At 39.5% G+C, this 19,187-nt stretch overlaps 1 protein-coding gene across 1 annotated transcript in view; it reads right to left on the bottom strand.

The window, feature by feature from the left end:
• snd1 (staphylococcal nuclease and tudor domain containing 1) overlaps window positions 1-19,187 on the bottom strand; it is a 229,525-nt gene that overhangs the window by 84,981 nt on the left and 125,357 nt on the right. The window contains exon 17 of the mRNA XM_074698290.1: window positions 847-1,035. Coding sequence (XP_074554391.1) covers window positions 847-1,035 — 189 coding nt within the window. The remainder of the gene's footprint in view (window positions 1-846; window positions 1,036-19,187) is intronic.

The following is a 19,187-nucleotide window of genomic DNA, read 5'->3' on the forward strand; positions in this document are numbered from 1 at the left end:
CAGGAGAATCATCCAGACTCATAAAATCTTTTGCTATACAGAAAATACCCAGATGATACGCAGATATAACGCAGTTCTATCTCCCCTCAAATTTTCAAAATCTAGCAGATATAACCCTTAAAGCTAGCCTACAATTCCTGAGAGTTAACCAAAACTGAGATACCTCTTTTTGGCCCCAATCTCTGATCTAGAACTTGTTATTTTAGAATTTAAAATAATCCAGGCTGGACATCTACAATTTACTCCACTTTGTTTTTTCATCAAACAGCAATTTCCCATCTACACTCCTTTCAGAATGCTGCTCTTTTCAAGGTCAAAGAAATGTCAGCATATCACCCACATACTTCCTTACACTCGTTTCCAGTTTTTGGAACCCCTTTGCTTTGGAGCAACAGTTTTTTGTCTCCTCCTCTGTTGCTGAGGTTCATCATCATCGTGGTTGTTTGCACTTACAAAGTCTGCTAGCATTTAACCAACCAGGGCTGATGGAAGAGAGACTGACTCTGCTTTTATGTACAAAAAACTAAAATGAGGCCACAAGCAACAAGACTTCGGGGGTCAGATGTGGTCAAAACAACAAAAGTACTGCTCTGTACCCTAAACTGCTTGCTGTGAAACATGACATCACTGCCTGTGCTTGATAACAATGCTGAGACAGAAAAGTAGCTCTTCCTAAATAATACATCACTAGATGTCATGCTGCATATCCAAGTCGTACTCTAACGAACGTGTGTGTGGAGGCTTTGTGAGGACAGTTTTGTGTCAGTTGGGAGTAAAGTCATTTCACTTAAAGTTGAAGAGGATGTGGAGTAGTTGTGGCTCCTGTAACATTTAAGTGACACCTACCTTCTCTTTCCTCTGTCGGCAGACCTCTTCTGCTGAAACCAAGGTTTTGTAGTAAGCGCTGCGCTCAGCTGTAAAGTGGACCTTGGAAAGAGCATTTTCCACCAGTGCCACTGACAAGTTCAGGCCCTCGATGTGCAGCCAGCCAATGAAGTTGCCTGCTTTGTCCATGCTTTCCACTTCGACTTCCACCTGCGAGAGAAAAAACAGAATAGAGGGAAGTGAGAAGGGGAGTTAATTTTCTGTATTCAAGATTATGTCTGAGATTCCTTTACAGCAATGAAGTGAAAGTGGGTGGCTGGGAAAGGGCTGGATCCACTGTTCTTAAATAGACACATCAATTGAGGCCCCCTGAGCTTGGTATTGATTTGGTAGGACACACACACGCACATCCTGTTTCAATCCTCTGTTGTTGATTTCTCAATCAGCAGTATCTGGCCTCTTTCAGCTTGACACAAGGAGTGTCCTCTTGTCTCAGTGTAAATTGAAGCTGATCAAGCGCTACTGTCTACTTTCCAAGGGAACAATTTCTGCGTTTATTTGAAAACAATAAAACCCAAAGGGGAGAAATCCCAGGGCCTGCAAAAAAGTACAAGAGGCTGTAAATTAGTGTCGCATAAGCACTTCAACCTTAATTGGGACTCTCAATATTGTGATCCTCCTTTTTTGTGATGTAAATCACTTGCAATTAGCGACAGCCGAGTTGCAATTCCCTTAAGTGAACAAATGAGGGCACTGAAAAAGCTAACCCTGCTGACAAAGTAGGAAAGATCTCACAACATTTCCCACAATGGACTCGGACCAAATTCTGCCTATTCAGGCTAATTATCTATTCATTACATTTTGTTTCATAAGTGATGGACGACCGGGGGAAAAAGTGGAGGAGAGCACAAGAAAAAAAAAAAGAAAGGAAAATCAATCGATTTTTTTCCCCTACTCTAAAGCCTCCGTCAGCGAGAAAGTGAGAGGGCAGGTGTGCTGAGGAGATAGGGAGAAGTCAAGCGATTAAGACTGGTGCTGCTTAGCCCTGCAGCCACGAGGGAAATCTGAGGGAGTTAAGTTTGTAAACTGCTCTGCCTTGTTCTCAACTCAAGTATAAGGATTTTATTAATGAGTGCATAATCTGCTCTATTATAAAACGCAAAACTGACAACGTTGGCAGTCAGAGGCAACTTACATATTTTCAACTTCTGGATGGGGTTTCCACTTGGATGAAAACAGGAAATGAAAAGGGATGTATTACCTCTATGGTGGTGAAACTTGTTATAATTGTACAGGCAATACAGACATGGAGAGAAACAAATGTAAGGTTAGATTGTAGAGTTTTTTTGTGATCCCAATTCAAAGAAATCATGGGATGTTGTGTGAAATGTGTGGACATGGTATCAAATACTGAAACTGAAACTTTGTACAGTTAATGAATAAAATATTTCCTCTTTAAATATAACTCAAGTTACATATTTTTTTAAAAGACACTGGGAGGATAAAACTCTGAAAAAGTTGAGTGTGACTGAAAACACGCCTTGACTGAGAACAGTTGTGGCTCTGTAGTGGATATCACCACATGGGCTCAAAATCGCTTCAGAGTTCATCAGATTGAAACTGCAAACATGATCAATAAACGCTGGCATATGAGTCACAATTTGATATTCTTTTTGGAGATCATGGACACTGATAGTTGCACTTAAAAGACAACAAGGTTGGCACCCTTTGAAACTCTCAACCAGTGATGGTATGGGGATGCAAAAATGCCCATTGCATGGATAACTTATACAGTTGGGAACACATTGGAGCATCACAAGCTGTCATCTTGATTCCACCTTTTTCAGTCACTATCTGGTATAGTTCCGCATAGGGGTGCACCGATCACAATTTTCTGGCCGATCACCGATCTTTAAAAAGCCTGAATTGCTGATACAGGTTCAGGCTGATAATGATTTTTATTTTTTGTTTTTTATAACTGATAGCATAAACCTTCAATGTTCTAATCTTATTTTATTGAAAATCATCGAACAATACCTGGGAAACCAATGCAGTGTCCTGAGTTTTAGGTGTCAGGGCAAAAAGCAACAAAGGCTGGCTGTCAGACCTTCCTGGAGTTATACGAGATCAGTTTCATATGTAAGGATAGGCCGATCACCGATGTGTAGTTCCACCAGACAACACTAAACTACACTGTCCGTGTATTACAACAGCAGGGCTCTGCAGTGGGAGAGTCTAGCTGCTGACTTTAGTCACCAATTGAAAACATTTGGTGCATAATTAAAAAATATTGACAAAGAGACCCAAAACTGTTGTGCACCTGAAATCCTATATCTTAAAGAAAGGGACAAAAGTTCCAATTAAAACTCCAAAAACTGGTGTCCAGGGTTGTTTCAGCATCTGATGTGCTGTAATTGTACAGTTTTCAATTTAAGCTAAGGTTAGAATGATTTGGAAACCATCAAAACGTGTATCAAAAGAAGAGGATGCTGTGTTAATCATATATGAACTATATCTGTCACTTGCACTTAGAACCGCTGTATTACAGCTAAAACACAGCTAGGACATTTGTCTCCCATCTCAGGTTTTGACTGTGATACAATCTAAGTACACTTATACCTCATCTGCTTTCCCTTCCACTCCCCTATCTCAGATACTCTCTCCATTTTATCTCTCTTTGTCTCTAAGTGCAGAAGCAGTTACATAACTAGGCTATTAGAGCGCCACTGGTCCTCTGAGCGCCCAAAATGTCAAACGGGGGAGGTGGGCGAGTGCAGGAGAGAGAAAGAGATAGAATGGCTGGAGCCAACTTTACTGTCACTAACGGACTGAATACAAAACAAAAATAAAACACTGACAATGTAGAGCAACACTTTGGATGGGAAAAAAAACTTGAAAGCTACAAAATGACACGCTAACGCTATGAACAAAAAAGGCAGCGCGATAAAAGCTCCTGAACCAAGAGAGCTATCACAGGAAAGAGCACAAAAGAGAGGACGCTCAAAGACAAATGTCTTTGCAGACGAGGCTGAAGTCTTGTGATTTTCAGTCTGATCAGCCTTTTGCTTAGCAAGAAAGATCTAACAATCACACTTTAGTTGAACAATACAACTGTCAATGCAACACAGTCAAAGACAAGAAAAAAAAATCATCTCCGTACATCTTTTGTCCCTGATTATCTCCAGAGATTTCAACTTGGGTGCAGAAAACGACTTTGAGGTAAAGGAGATAGCTTTCCTCTTAAAAGGAAAATGTCAAGTATCAAAAGAAGAGTTTGTTGATGCTTGAGATTAGTGTGGCAAAGACCTCGACAGCTAGATAGTGAACACCTTGGGCAGGAAAACTGTAAAATGATATTTTAGACTACTGGTACTTTCTGGAAGCTGATCAGAAACATTTCAACAAAATCTGTGTTTAAAAATAAAACAGTCTTTCAAGGGAAAAAAAAGACAGGGGTGGTAGTTTTCTTTATTATTGGATGGGACACCCAGATAGTAAAAAAAAATTACTACAAATTAGATTATAAATTATCAATGATGGAGACCTCAGAGTATCATTAAATAAAAAAGGGATCTAGCATTTCACCGGGCAGTGTGACGAGATGAAAGAGGCTAATCGAGAGGTCAAATGTGAAATTAAGTAGGACAAATGAATTCATAAAAGGGAAGCGGAGGCCCACTTTCCTGCTGGCAGAATAAGATCAGCTTGGAGAGGCTTTAAATCCATGGCAGGATTGAAGCGTACTTCTGGTGCTGCAACAATATGCTGCATTAAATGTGAAAAATGGGCTGAAAACAGCTTGTTTATACTGTGAGCAATCAGAGCCAATAATCATCTCTTTCCATCAGACTTGGCAATTTGTGTCCTGCTTTTGGGTTGCTTTCAGCCATTTTGTTTTGTTCGATAAAACATTTTCAAAGAATTAAAATTTGCCTTTTGTTCTACTATTTTTGGAACAGTGTCAGTCATTAAATCACTGCTTCTTTGACTTTGGAAACTGGATATGTTAAGTGGGATGACATTCATGATCTGTCAGGTTGTACGCAGTATCCTTCATATTTTTGATGGACTTTAAAAAATGGATCTTGAACTGCCATACGTAACAATCCCCTCTAACTGTTCCCCACCTTCCTTGAAAGAGGTGCCTCATCAGAGATCAGCAGTTTGATTTGAAGACACAATTTTAGAACTTTACTAATACAGACACATTAAATTTCAGTTACTCCCTCTTTTAAAGTAAATAGCTCTGGTCACAAAGTAGAGAGGACAGGGGAGGCGGAATGGAAACTGCTTTGAGTGGAGCCCAGATGGTTCCCAGCGGAGGCCTCCTCCGAGCCAAGATGGCTCCCGCCGGAACACAAATGGGCTCTGGTAATCTCATAAATGCTGGGATTGTGTCGACACAGTGGATGTGAAAAAAAAAGAGGAAAAAAAGGCAAAATACACATACACACAAAAGCAATGCACATGTGCGTGCTCGCACATACACATATGCGAGCAGCAAAGACAAAGCCATTTGGTACCATTGAAGTGAAACCTGGCCCCGGGGCATGTTTTAAAACTGCAGCAGATTTAATTCACTTAGCTGTTTGAAAGTGAACAAAAAAAAGGGAAAATCAAAATAGACTGTGGTGGGTGACGCGTCATGTCGGAGCCAAAGCTGGCACTAAAAGAAAATGAAAGAACGCAGTGGGGGCTGGCAATTTAAAAACTGGCGAGCAATGGGATTTCCTTTTATCACCACATCTTAACAAAAACAAAGTGAAAATCTGGAGGGGGAAAAAGAAAAGATAGATAACCCAAGGTCATTGAGAACAGGGCATGTTTACTGATGTGTTCAACCCTACCTGGAATACAGGTTACAGCTCAATTCAAGTATTGCTTTTTGCACAGGGGCGTGACTAGAATATTTATCTAAGGTGGCCCAGATGGGGCTCTGGAGTGGTGGCCAAGGGTCAAAAAGTATTAGTCCGCAAATTAATCTCTTTTATTTGCCCCTTTGCCTCTTAAGGCAATTGTTGCTCGGTAGTTAAGTTGTCTCTTGGTCAGAAGGTTGCCATTCTATCCAGACCTGTCTTACGCGGCATGTCAACTCTTAACGCAGACAACTTTGTACAATTTGAGGTGCCTTAAAAGGCAGTGATAATTTCTTGCAGTATGTTGCAATGAAGGTTATTATGATTATCAAAAAATTACAAAATAACAAAAATAGAGGTGATTTTTTTTGTTAACAAGGATTTATAAAAAATGATTACTATCTCAAACTAAGGAAAAACAACTAAAATAAACTGTTGTGGATATGAAATGTATTTGTTTCTGCCCATTTCATGCCAGTTGGTGCATGTACACGGACAAAAATGGAAAAAAATAAAATAAAACAAAATCTAATAATTTTGAAAAAAAAAGAACTGAACTAAACTAGAAAACCAACTTAAAAAATAAAAAAATAAAATTAACTGAAATTTCAATCTTACAACTAAAGAAAAATACAAGTCAATAACAACCTTAGAAGCAACAAAGCTAAAAAACTGTGTGTTCAAACTGAAGTCCTGCCCCTGACAAGTCCTTCACAGCTTATCATGCATTTTTGGGTGGTGTCCTTTTTGGCCAATCAGACTTCAATGGGGGTCACCTTTCTGGACACGCCCCAGCAAGTCGAACGTTATGTGCTTTGCATTGTCTCCTTGGGAGTGAGAACAAGCAGTACACATTACATAGAGGAGATGAATCTGTCAGTCAGTGCTTTAAATCATCAGTGAAAGCAACACTGACACTTTTCTATTTTACTGCATATTCCAATAACTGAGATCACAGTCATCAGCACCAAGATTTAAGTTCCCCTAAGTAAAATTACCACCAGTGGTCGTAAAAGTTTAAAAGCAGGGCACTGACAGTGGCAACCAGTGTATATCTCCGGAGTGTACTCTGATGTGTGTGTGTGTGTGTGTGTGTGTGTGTGTGTGTGTGTGTGTGTGTGTGTGTGTGTATAAGAAAGAGTGAGGGAGAGAGAAAACATATTGACGGGAGAAGATGTTCTGGCACATCTTCATTCATTCTCATTAAGCAACGAGGAAGCGGGTGCTTTAACGGCAACTGTACTCTGCCACTTTACTAAGCTCTCTCAAGTGTGTGTGTAAGAGAAAATCAAAGTGAAAATATCAATAGTTTAAGCAGCGAGTTAAATGATGCACGAGGAAAATATTTATGTAGTAGTGTTTGTGCATACTTAAGTATTAAAAGATTAAGTGCTCATCACATTAATGAATTTGGGTGTATGTTGGTATCCCATGTCAGCACACACACGGCTGATATGACAAGGTAACTTAACCGAGAGCGGGGGCATCAGTCGCTGTCATACTATCCTTCGTCATCAACCTGACTCAGAGGAAACAAACAAGGCAGCCAGTTAGAAAGAATCTGAATTCAGAAAGAAAGAGAAAGAAAGAAAGAAGTCATTCCCACATACAGCAGAATAAGCCATTTATCAAACTGAGCCTTGGAGAAGATTGAAGGACTGATGTGGAGGTGTGTGTGTGTGAGTGTGCTCCTTTATGTGCTGTGGGAAAAAGATCAAACCTTCTCTTGAGCAGTGAGGGATCCTAAGCCTTGGTAGAAGTGGGAGAAAGGTGACAATGGATGGAGCCATCAGCTCATCTCTGGACCTTAATTCATATTCTCAACCTTCCCTATTCACTAAGAGAAAAAATCAATAGGCGTAGACTCTAATTCAGAGTCATGAATGTCACACGAAAAAGACAGTTTGTCCTCTTCAACGGGCGTATGTGGGTTTAAGGAGAAAAAGCTGAGCAGCACTCGAGGGTCAGCCAATGCTGCTACGAGCGCAGTCTTGCGTGGAAACTCCATTTAAAGGGCCTCATCCAACAATGAGTCCATCATCTCTCCATGCTAGCCCCTCACGCTAGCTTAACTTATACAGCTCATTTTTCTTCACGCTCAGTCTCTTTAAATGATACATCTGTACCCTTGAGCAGGACATGCGCTCACAACTTTGATCCGATTTCAACCAAAAATCAATACATGGAGAAAAAGCTCCCGCCGGGCAGTGATAATTAATCAAAGCCAAACTGAGAAGTGAATCAAACTGCGCCGCACAACAGATGGCTGCAGAGCAAGATAAATAAAAGGGGCACAAACTACCAGGTAATGAATACAGTGTTGGTGTGACAGGGCTGTGGCAGCTTTGAGAAAGGCCAAGTGATCCTGTAACGTGTATAAGATAGGGTTTAAAATAGTGCTGGATTAAGTGTTAGCTTCTCCGACAGGTATGGGGTTGTTTGCACTTTAAACAACGAGTAGTGCTGTCACTCTTGTTTTTGTAAGCAGCTGTGACAGTGTGGACATCAAAAAGAAAGGGGCTCCATACTAATGTGTATGTTTAGCAGCATAAAAAGGAGGGATAAGAAAATGACAAGCTGCTGAAAGAAAATGCGCTAACACCCCGAAGCAGTTCACGTAGAAGTCAAGAAGGCTGCTATTTGGCTTAAAACAGGCCGCGTGCCCTGAACCCTCTTGAAATCTTCCCACAGCCCATTATCAATAGTGCAGGGCCATTACTGAGGTCCATAAACTGCTGTTAATGGAACACAGTCACACAGCTGGAAACAGGGTCACATGCTAAATCCCTCAAAATAAAACTTAGCATTTTGATTATCGTAATAAGCAGCTCTGAGCTGCTAACTTGACGTCTGACTTTTAACATCAGTACACACCCCTCTATTTTAAGGGTTAGACTTTACTCCCTGATGGAAAAAAAAGCTTTGCTGAGTGTTAGAGGGCTAAATGTGTTAGCATGTCACTGTGGTTGAATCGAAAGAGGAAAAGGCCAGTGGGTTCTGGGAGAAATCTATAAATATAGATCACCCTTAAAAAACTACAGAGACAGAGAAGCAGAGAGAGATGTGGAAGAATAAATGAATGAATTAAACAAACCGCTATTGATTCCTTAATGGCATAGATCAGGCAAGGATGTAAATAGCGTGTTAATGGGGCCTGTAATTTAAAAAAATATCTTGACATAGGAAGAGATTCAGCAGGAAGTGTTGAAGAGAGGTGAGTGAGTGCACTACAAAAAAAGAGGGGGGTAAAAGAGGTCAGCAGTCATTGAATAGTGGTAAAATGGGGTGATGAGACGGATACTGGTTTTATTGACAGTGGCTAAAGTGATTGACCTGTTTTAGAAGCTATGCGGAAAGACGCTTTGTGATCTGAGAAGACCAATAATGAAAACACATTCTTGCTGCCAGTTACAAAACTAAGTCAAAAGTCTTTGGCCTTAATTTTGATATGAAAGAAAGACAGTAACCTGTAATCATTTACACAGTGGATACAAGACAAGCTTTATTTTATTAGATTGGAGAAGATATGGTATTTGGTCAGGGGGTCAGGTGACAAGTTTTTACAGATATGGCGGCCATTTTTAAATCATGTTGAGAGTTTAAGCTCTGATTATTTTATGAATGAGTGACCTTTAATATCTATACTTCAAACATTGTTACATCTTCTACCCATTGGTTTGTGTATTGCTGCACCTCCCTTATGTGTTCTTCAGCAACTGCTTGTGACCAAGGTGATAGAGTGTGTTACTTTAGACCCCAAATGGCTTATTGAATGTTATATTCTACTTGATTCGTCTACAGTGATTTAATTTATCTATTTTTTTTTCCTTACTTTTATTATTTTTGCTGTTGTGATTTTGTCTTCTTACTTGTTTATTGTGCTCTTTGTTATTTAGTGGCCTCCCCAATGTTACTGTGGGTGGGGGTGGGAGTCAGGGGAACCTAATGTTATGTATTGTATTGTATTGTACTATAAAAGTCATAAATAAGTCTTTGGACTTAAATACGAGAAGAGGCTGTGTCCCACATACTGATACACCTTGTAGACAGCTGCAGAATCCACTGCATGCAATCTGACGTGACAGAAAATTCACCCCATTCATTGTGCACTGCAAGCAGCTGCGCCAAGTAGGACTGGGATACACAAGGACGCCACTTAATGATTTATTTAAAGGTACAGTGTGCAAAATTCAGCACCATTTACTTAGACAGCCTTAGTACAAATGGTGAATTTTATTCCAAAGAATGTTTCAATTAGTTTATTATTACCTGAACAGAAAAAGTCATTATATTTCTGTTAACTACAATTAGGAGTTTTCTTGCCTCCTGAGGAAAATTTTGATGGTCAGTTTTACACAAAATTAGCACAGAAAAGACAAAGGAGCATTTAAATTTGAATCTACAACTATATATCACCCAATTTAATTAAAGCCACAGACAGTGCCGAAAAGAAAAGGTTAGCATGCTCTAAAAGTAATAATGTGATGCTAATTTGACTGAAAATACTTTTTTTATCCACTCAAGACAACATGTCACTGGTGGAGGTGGGTAATGAGTGCGGAGGGGGGGTACGTGCTTCAAGGTCAGAGCTATGGTAGGCTGAAATCATACTGTGTAGCAGAATGCAAAGCAGGAAGAGCTACGCAACTGCACAGAATTTGCACATTGTTGAATTTTCTAAACGCAAAGGGATCAAGATAATTTCAAGGACGCTCAAAAACAGACTGCATTTTCTGTCCAAGGTGAAACCTATATTCTATATTTTACGGTAACTTCTTTCTTTTTTGAGGCAAAGCTTCCCACTTGGCTCAGCCTCTTGTGCTGAGATGGTAAAATATCCATGTCTGCGAGTTATTTCCTAGCAGTGCAGCTAGGCTCAAGGCCAAGGACCAAACCTCTGTCACCTACCAATTCCAGGCAAGGTTAGTTCATTAACTCCTTGACCACAGGGTCTGGGTGAACACTTTATACCATGAATTATCGAGTTAAGCCCTGGAGTTGAAAGGTTATAAAACTGGAGACATAAAATAACTGATTTTATTTTCCTTTGTAAAAACTGGAAATTGAGGACTTTATTATTTGGTGCTAAATGATACATTAAACTGCTGTACTCTTTCAATGCTTCAGAGTTCTAAGTTTTGCCAAACAACCAACCAGTACAGAAGGACAGTCTTTTGTAGGGAATGGAGGGCAGAACTGATGTCAAAAGCAGAAGAAAGAAGCGATCAACCAATAGTGCAGTGTAAGTTAAAGGAAAGCCTTTGCTTGGCAGGATTATTGCTGTCCACAGTGCTCACAAAAGAGCTGAAGTGTGTGCCAATTTGCCTGCCTGAACTGTTTTGTTGTAGAAGGACACTGTCGTGATCCATACCGCCTTCTCCTGACATGCCCAAGGTCTACAGTTATAGAAGTAGTTAGAGCAAACAAACAACAGCACCCTCAAGACTTGCAGGTTTATTGCTTTGACCCGGCCCGTCCACTTGTTTCCAGAGCAAACTGTTTGTCTCTTTAAATTTGAGAGGAAGCAGCAGAAACCGTTTACAGAAGCTGTTACGCTGTTTAATAAGCTTGGGTTTGTTCAAACCCCACCACGTTCACAAGTTATTTCCCTGAACTTTGGATCATTCTTGTAGGAAACAATGGCATGCACAGTGGACAGGAATGTGTCTGTATGGGTGCCTATGTGTGTAGACTCTCCCAGGGTGATCAATGTGACTCAGGGGGTCCCATGCATCACTGTCAGTGGCACACCGCTGTCTGTCGGTGGCAGGGTGGGGAAAAGTCAAACGGCTGCTCTAATGGCAAGGGCCATTAACGGTCAGGCAAACAAGCATGATCCCCACCATTAAACCTGCCTGACGCCCATTAATGAGGTTTTCTTTTATCAATAGATAATTGATGTTTGCCCTGCATCAGTGTTCTGACAGAACAGGTGCATAAGGGACGCTGGTAGAAAAGGGTTGAGGGAGATGGATGCAGGCTGAATATGTTATATATCCCCATTAATACAAGTGGAAGACTAATTGATGCATTTGGTTCCCTGAAAGTCTTAGAAAATGTTATTCTATCCTCACACCACTTTCATGTCAAACTTTATTTTCCCATGTGTCACCAATTAGTTTTCAAATTAAGAGAAAGAACACTTAGCTTCTGATTTTCGTTTAGGACTAAGTATTTAGAAATGATGTGTGGACATGGTGCTGGTGCATTACGCCATTTCCATTAACCATCAAGAACAAATAAAGGAGTCGCCGTAGCTGCCTTTTATGTAACTGTTTACCACAATAAAAGAGGAATAATGAGAAAGAGAAACAAGAGTGAGGAATACGGAGTAAGAAGAATAATAAAAGAAAAGAGGAAAAAAAAAGAAAAAAAATGAGAAAGAGAAACAAGTGAGGGAAAATGAGAAAGTAGAAAAATAAAAGAAAAGAGGAAAATGGAAGGGGAATGATGAGGGAAAAAAAGAGTGAGAAATAAGAAAGAAGAGTAGTAAAAAAGAGAATTAAGTAAAATAAATAATGAGAAAGGGAAACAATAGAACAAGAATGAAAGAGGTATAGCCAGAAAGACAATGAGGAGGAAAGATGAGAAAGAAAATAAAAAAGAAGAAAAGGTAAATAATGAGAAAGAATAACAAGAAAAAAGAAGAAGATTGATGGAAAGAAACGTAATGAAAAAGAAAATGATAGAGACAAATACCGAGATTGACAAATAAAAACGAATGATAAGAAAGAAAAGTAAGAGGAATAATATGAAAGAAAGAAAGAATACAACAGACGGATGGAAAGATGAACAGAAAGAAAGAATGAAAAACGTCCAGGCTGCAGCCTGAGCTTTATTGCCAGCATTGAGAAAAAGATAAAAGGAAAAAGTTAAGCAAGGAGAAAAGTCTTTGAAAGACATACTTTCAAAGACTTATGAAGCCTTTGCAGAAAATGAGTCAGGGCAGTGATAGAAAAAAAGAAATAGAGCAAGGTCAATGGTCAGTCGATCAGAAACAGAGCTGCTGTTTTCCTCTGCAAATAACCTAAAGTAGGCTCACAAACCTGGGCAATAGAAAATGGAAGCATCTCTTTCTGAGGCCAGAAAGAGTCTACAGAAGATGCTTTAAGTGGAGCAATGTCATAACAAATCTGTTGCTACTACTCAGACCAAACAATCTGGAACAAGTGGCTGACCTTGAATTCTGCCTGTCACGGGCGCCATTTGCTGAAAGGTGCAGACAGCGAACTAGCAATAAGCTTTTAACCATTGTTCTTTAAAGATTTAGACTGTTCTTTCTTTCACTTGATGAATTGTAAAACCATTTAAAAGGACACAAGAGCACTGCTGTGCTGTTTGTGAAAAAGGGAAATGGATTCTTGTTTAAACCTGCAAGTCTTTGTGATGCTCGCTGACCTTTGTTACTATACTTTTCTGTCATTTCACCCCTAAAGCCATGACATGTACAACAATTGGACACCATAGGGGTTTGACAAGTCCCTACACAGTGAAAGGGTCAGTGACATGGAGTAATGCCAGTCCTGAGGCTGACTAGATTCAACATCAGTCACTCTGTCTCCAACGACCATAATGTTGATGATGGTTTGAAGAAATTTGATCATTCAAATAAAAAAAGGATATTAGCACGGTTTCTGTTGTCTACCATTTAAACAAGCTGCCCAACACATGTATCCATTAGAACTACGGACACACTAATTCAATTTGGGACTAACCAATACTGATGCTTACACTGATTAGATATTGGTGTAATTTTACATTTCCATTTATTAATATGATGATGAGGCAGAGTATGACGATTTGGCAACTTCCTGCTTTTCTTATGTGATTTTAAAAGATGAGGCCAATGCATCGGACCATTACCACATGTATCTAATCTAGCTTATTGAGTCTAAACCAAACTGATACCCGATACCGTGATCAGATTGGTGCATCCTATAGACTATATGATATATAGATGTAGTTTTGGCGATGTCACCCAATTGTTTCTGACACAGAGTTTTAAAGCCTATCGTTGTTGGGAGCCATAATGGAAATGCTAATTTTCACCAACATATTCCTTAAAATTTAATTACAGGGTCTATTCGGGGAATCATGACGTGATGATATAGTGCCACCCCAGAATTTTATCTTATCCCTGTTAATTTTGGGGTTTTAAAGAAAAGGTGTAAAACTTGTACTATACACCATCACCAGAAAAGATCTGAAGACAAAAGACAAACAACAAGAGTCAGCAAACTTAATCATACTAAATCTTTAGTTAAATTACTTTATAGATCCTTTGTTATCCAGATGAGAATAAAGCACAGCCCTCATACAGCACAAGAGGTAACCGAGCAAGAGAGAGGCTCTGCACTGGGCCTTAACAGCCTGGTTATTAAAATCAATAACAGCAATAACTACAGTCCATCTCATTTTTAAGAGAGGGGCGACATGGCACGCCAGTCGATGAATATTGAGCTACATTTGTAATATTACTAATATCACATAATTCCCCTTAACTGGGTGGTGTGAAACTGCGGGTGGGAAACACAAATTGAACAGGGCTGCAAGTTATTGAGTGGCTGTTAAAAACAAATGTCATAGCTCTGTGAAAGTTATTAGTTTGGAACAATTTTCATTTTTTGGCAACATCTGCGCTAACACTGATAAATGTGGAGACCAAAGTGTGGAAAGTCTGAATTAATACACTGCTAGACACAACGGAAGAGAAGGAAATTTGATTTTTAAGCATTTTTCACTTAGCTCCCAGAGGTACATAAAGTTCTGGGTTGAGACTCGCAGCTTCTCAGTGCCCTAGGGTATTGGAAAGCAATGAGAGGTAAGAGTCCAAATCTTCAAAATCGCAGCCTGAAGCGTCAAGAGCTTGGTGGGAGCAGTCAAGCCACATTAAGCACACTTACGGGGTTGGTCAAAATGACTGGAGAGGGCATTAAGCCACATTACCTCTGAAAATGACAGCAATGCTCTCCTGCAGATCCATTTACACATATACCTCAGAGTACATAACCAATAACGCCTGGCCATTATTTTGCAATCACCAAGCAGTACAGCTGCAACAAAGACATGGAGGAAATGACAATGGCATGAATTCTGAGCACAGCTCCCATTGAAGAGCAGTCAACAAAGAGTATGCAAATTGAATGCTGCTGCTCAGCTCAAATAGCCACTTATGTAAACAGCGTAGTATCGTGGGTTTTTCATTTTATCATCCCAAATATAACAAATTATTTGTTCGCACCTCATTCAAACATTTACTACTTCAATGCCATGGAAAGAGCAAGCTAGCAAACAGCTATAGGTCGATATAGTGCACCACTCCTTTTTCTTTACAAAAGCTGACTGATTTAATGGGCCAGTTTCCCATATCACATCCTCTTGCGTGATCTACCAGGGTACCAATTTTCACACAATACAGGGATAATTCCCAAGTGCATTACAGTGGTTGGCATACATAATTATGTGAAATGTCAGAACAAAACTATAAGATTGTAGTCATTGTATAACAGAAAGGGACAAATGATGTTTTTGTTGTCATCTTACCTGAGCAAAAAAAAAAATGGTATCATATGTACAACAGCACTGAAAGTCTGCTGCACAAGCAGTTCATTACTGTGACAAATATTCTTCATAAATATCCTACATTTTGTTAAAATGAAATGTTAGTCTGTTTAAATACTTTTTAATGTTTTGTGGAATGATTTTGTTGTGTACAACTTATTTTTGCTGAATCTATTGTTTCATAACAGAATGTTGATTTATTTCTTTATTCGACACATTCTGAAACTTTGAAACACTTCTACCTTTCAAATACAAACATTTTTTTTATTTTTGAAAAAAAAATGCTCACATTTATTTTTACCTGTTTTGAAATATTTATTCATTTGATGACACACTTTTGGCATTTTAAATAATTTTACAAGTTTTAAACGTTTTTGTGTTTACAATATGTTTAAGGTGTTAGGAAGGGTGAGGGGTGGAGATAAGTTGCTTCAAACCTCATTATAACTGGTGACAAGTGTTAACATGGAAGACATGCATTCATTCAACCTTGGAATTCCATTCGCCACATAGGTTGCCGTTTCTTCACTCATGCACCATTTGCCACAGCTTCGTGAAATCGCTTTAAGATTTTATAATGGAATTTTAAATATTTATGATGCTGTGGCTGGAATGACCACTCTGCGGTAGTGTGCTATGATAGCCCTGTGTTGGGAAAAGAATGCAGTCGCATGTTTCCTTCCTGAACATTTCAGTGTACTGACAGCTATAGCTTATGGAGGCATTATAGAGCACGTAGGGGGGGCTAATCCAATTCAAAGACAGCAGTGAGTTAAAACATCAAAGGCTGAATGACGATTAAGTGTTAAAAGTATTCTTCCTCTCTTTTCAAAAGAAATGTTCAGACAGGAAGTTATGCAACTCTGTTCATAATTCACATCTAGCTTACATTATTTACACAAATTACTGCATTCCAAAAGTTGTTTCATTTACACTGGTTTATATCTTCACAAAGGATTTAGTTTCTAGAGATGTACACCCAAAGAGTATGAAAATACTGAAAAATAAGAAATAAGGCCAAGCTGTATTGCAGAGGAAAAATTCAATAACGCAGTGAATTACATTTCTGAGCCAACTGGCATTCTGGCATTGAGGCAATGTTATTTGGACTCCAGTGACCTCAGGGGGAAAAGATGGCGTCTGAAAGCAAGGAGGGGTGCAGGACAATCATGGCCAGGCCATCATCATTTGTCTCCGCCTCCTTTTCTCTCCTCTTTCACCAGTTGACGTGGCAAATGGCATAGCCAGCCCGTGTCACTCAAAAAGCCATTTCTGTCCTCCCAGACCGTGCCTGTGCTGACAGAGTGGGAGAATGAAGGGGGAGAGAGGAAAAAAAAAGGGGGAGGAAAACAGCCGACTGAGGCATTTTTTAACATGGCTTTTTGTCAACTTCTGTTCGCTTGTCAAAAGGAGAAGGCTGTGCACTGCATGCTGGGCTGGTTGGAGAGTAGTTAGGGAGAGGCTGAAGTTTGAGAATAGTGGAAGTAGTGGGGAGGAGTTCCTCCATGTTTCTGTTCACAAGAAAAAGTTTGGATAAAAACAGTACCCAACTTGATCCAATTACACTAAATCTGGTAAAACACAAAATTACAATTAACAGACCAAAACTGAATTCCTTGTTTTGTCTCTATAAAGAACAGTATGAGAGCATATTGCATCCGCCTGCAGTGAATCTTTAATGTCAACATGTATCACATCGTCGGAAATGATGATCTGACCCCACTCGGCAGCACACAAGATAGAAAAACATCCAGACGAATCTTCCTACAGTCATTCTCAGTTTTGGCAATCCATTTCAACCTCTCGGCACATTCAATCAAATAAATGGCAAGCGACGATCAACAAATGAGATGGGAATTGAGATGGGTGGTGTGTGGGATGGATAGGAGAGGGCCCACTGATTGAATCAAGTCATGCCTACTTAGGAGGCAGTTAGTCTTTTGCTGGACGAGTCACTGGCCAATTTGATGTGATTCCACTTTTCTTTCCTTCATTCTGCGACACATTTTGACCACTTGAGCTGCACTTGTACCTGACAAGGTAGTTATTACATTCAGTGTGGTATCGAATAAATGGAATTACAGACAAATTGTACCTTCTTTGTTCGCAGGCCAACCTTTAGGAAGATGCTATAATGGAAATGCAGCTCTATTACAGATTTGAAGGGAAAATTAGGTTTAGGTGGGTGGGTGTTATCATCTCATGCTGGAGATGAATATTTGGGTCAGTCGAGTCAGAGAGTCATCCTTGAACATAAGTGCGCTGCTTAATAGAGTACTGACCTTTGAAGTTGAGAGATTTTTGTCCTTTTTTATTTTAACCTCTTTTTCTTATGATATGCTACAGCTCTGATAATGTTCATTATGAATAAAGCTTTGAACTCAGTACTTCCAGATGAGTAACCGCATAGTATTTTTGGACAATGATATTTTAAGAAGGACAAGTGATATTGAAATTGTCTCACTTTTATATTTTTCATCATTATCTAAAATTAAGAATAAGATTATCAGCACCATTATTTGTTATTACTGGATATGAGCATTTCTCAGAATCCATGGTCAAGTCTGATTTTCCCCCGGAGAACAAAAATCTATTTAAAACCGGCACACATCTAAGAACACCAGGTTGTGGGCAACACTAAACGATCTGCTCACCTTCTGTACGCTAAATTACGTTATAAACCGAGTTCATTAAGTCTGCTTATCTCATTTCAAACAATTGCGCCACACAACTACAAATAAATGTTAGCTTGTTGCTTTGAAATCAACAAAAATTTGTTTTGGAAAAAAAATAAAGAGAAGTCTTGTTAAAACGAAAATCTGCTCTCCAAAACAAATGCATGTCTTGGGAGTCATGTCTTTACCACAGTGGCTGATGGTGTTTATGGGAAACACTACCAATCTCCACCACAGGTGTCACTGCAGTCAATACCAAATGGGTAGTCCTCACAGATCCTTTAAATCAGATAATAATTTCAATGTTCTCCCAATCTTATACTGCTGGTAAAACCAATATCTCCCTCAAGCCTCGGCAGTCTTGAACATTTAGAACTGGGTACCTAATAAAACTGAGTGTCCATTTCTTTATTCATTTCTGCTCAAGGTGGTTTGCTTCTTTTCCAACACAACAAATCTGCTATACTTTCTGATTTTTCACGGGACAGCAGACTGTTTGACAGCCCTGAGAAAAACCCAATGGTTTCAAACATTTCTTGGTTTTATTTATGAGAGTTCCAACTTTCACTCTTCTCCACTGTTTGGTACACCAGGAGAGAATAAGTGTCAAGAACAAGACTGGGGTCCAAACACTACATTAATGAGGAGACAAGGGGGGGAATCAGGCTAACATTAGTGGGATGAGATACTCAGAGAGGCTGCAAATTATGTGGGGAAGTGATGATGTAGAACAGTCTTCTTCCTCCTTCTCATTCTGATTCAATATCTTCTTCCCACCCGACAAGAATGGAAACATAGATGTTAAAAATTGTCTATCCTTCAGAAAGGAATGATACGAATCTCCACAGAAAGAGCAAGATTGATTCATTACACATCAATACCTGACTTACGGTTTGCATTAGAGTTTACATCGAAACATGTATTTGCAATTAGAATTACATAGAGCAGGCATGGTTTCCAATGCTTCTGGAAAAAATGTTCAATTACATACATAATGTTAAATACCTTTTCTCCACAGCCCATTCCTTTCAGCATACGAAGAGAGATGACTCAGCCGTGACTCAGTCTAAGATGCCATTGTGTCGTTACATGGCAACACCAGGGCTGAGGCTTATGTCAGAGTTGCATCAAAGTTTTGACAAGCCGTGAAGGATTGTGAAACATGTGCACAAAAAGATCTTGAAGGCTTACTAAGAGCATAGTCAGTTGTAGTACAGCGTGGCACAACAGGTACAAGGTTATGTCATAGGTACAAGTGGTTTCCTTTGTC

This window comes from Halichoeres trimaculatus, unplaced genomic scaffold (assembly GCF_033239565.1).
Source record: "Halichoeres trimaculatus isolate MK-OKI-2021-1 unplaced genomic scaffold, fHalTri1.1 fHalTri1_scaffold_21, whole genome shotgun sequence".
NCBI classification, from domain to species: domain Eukaryota; kingdom Metazoa; phylum Chordata; class Actinopteri; order Labriformes; family Labridae; genus Halichoeres; species Halichoeres trimaculatus.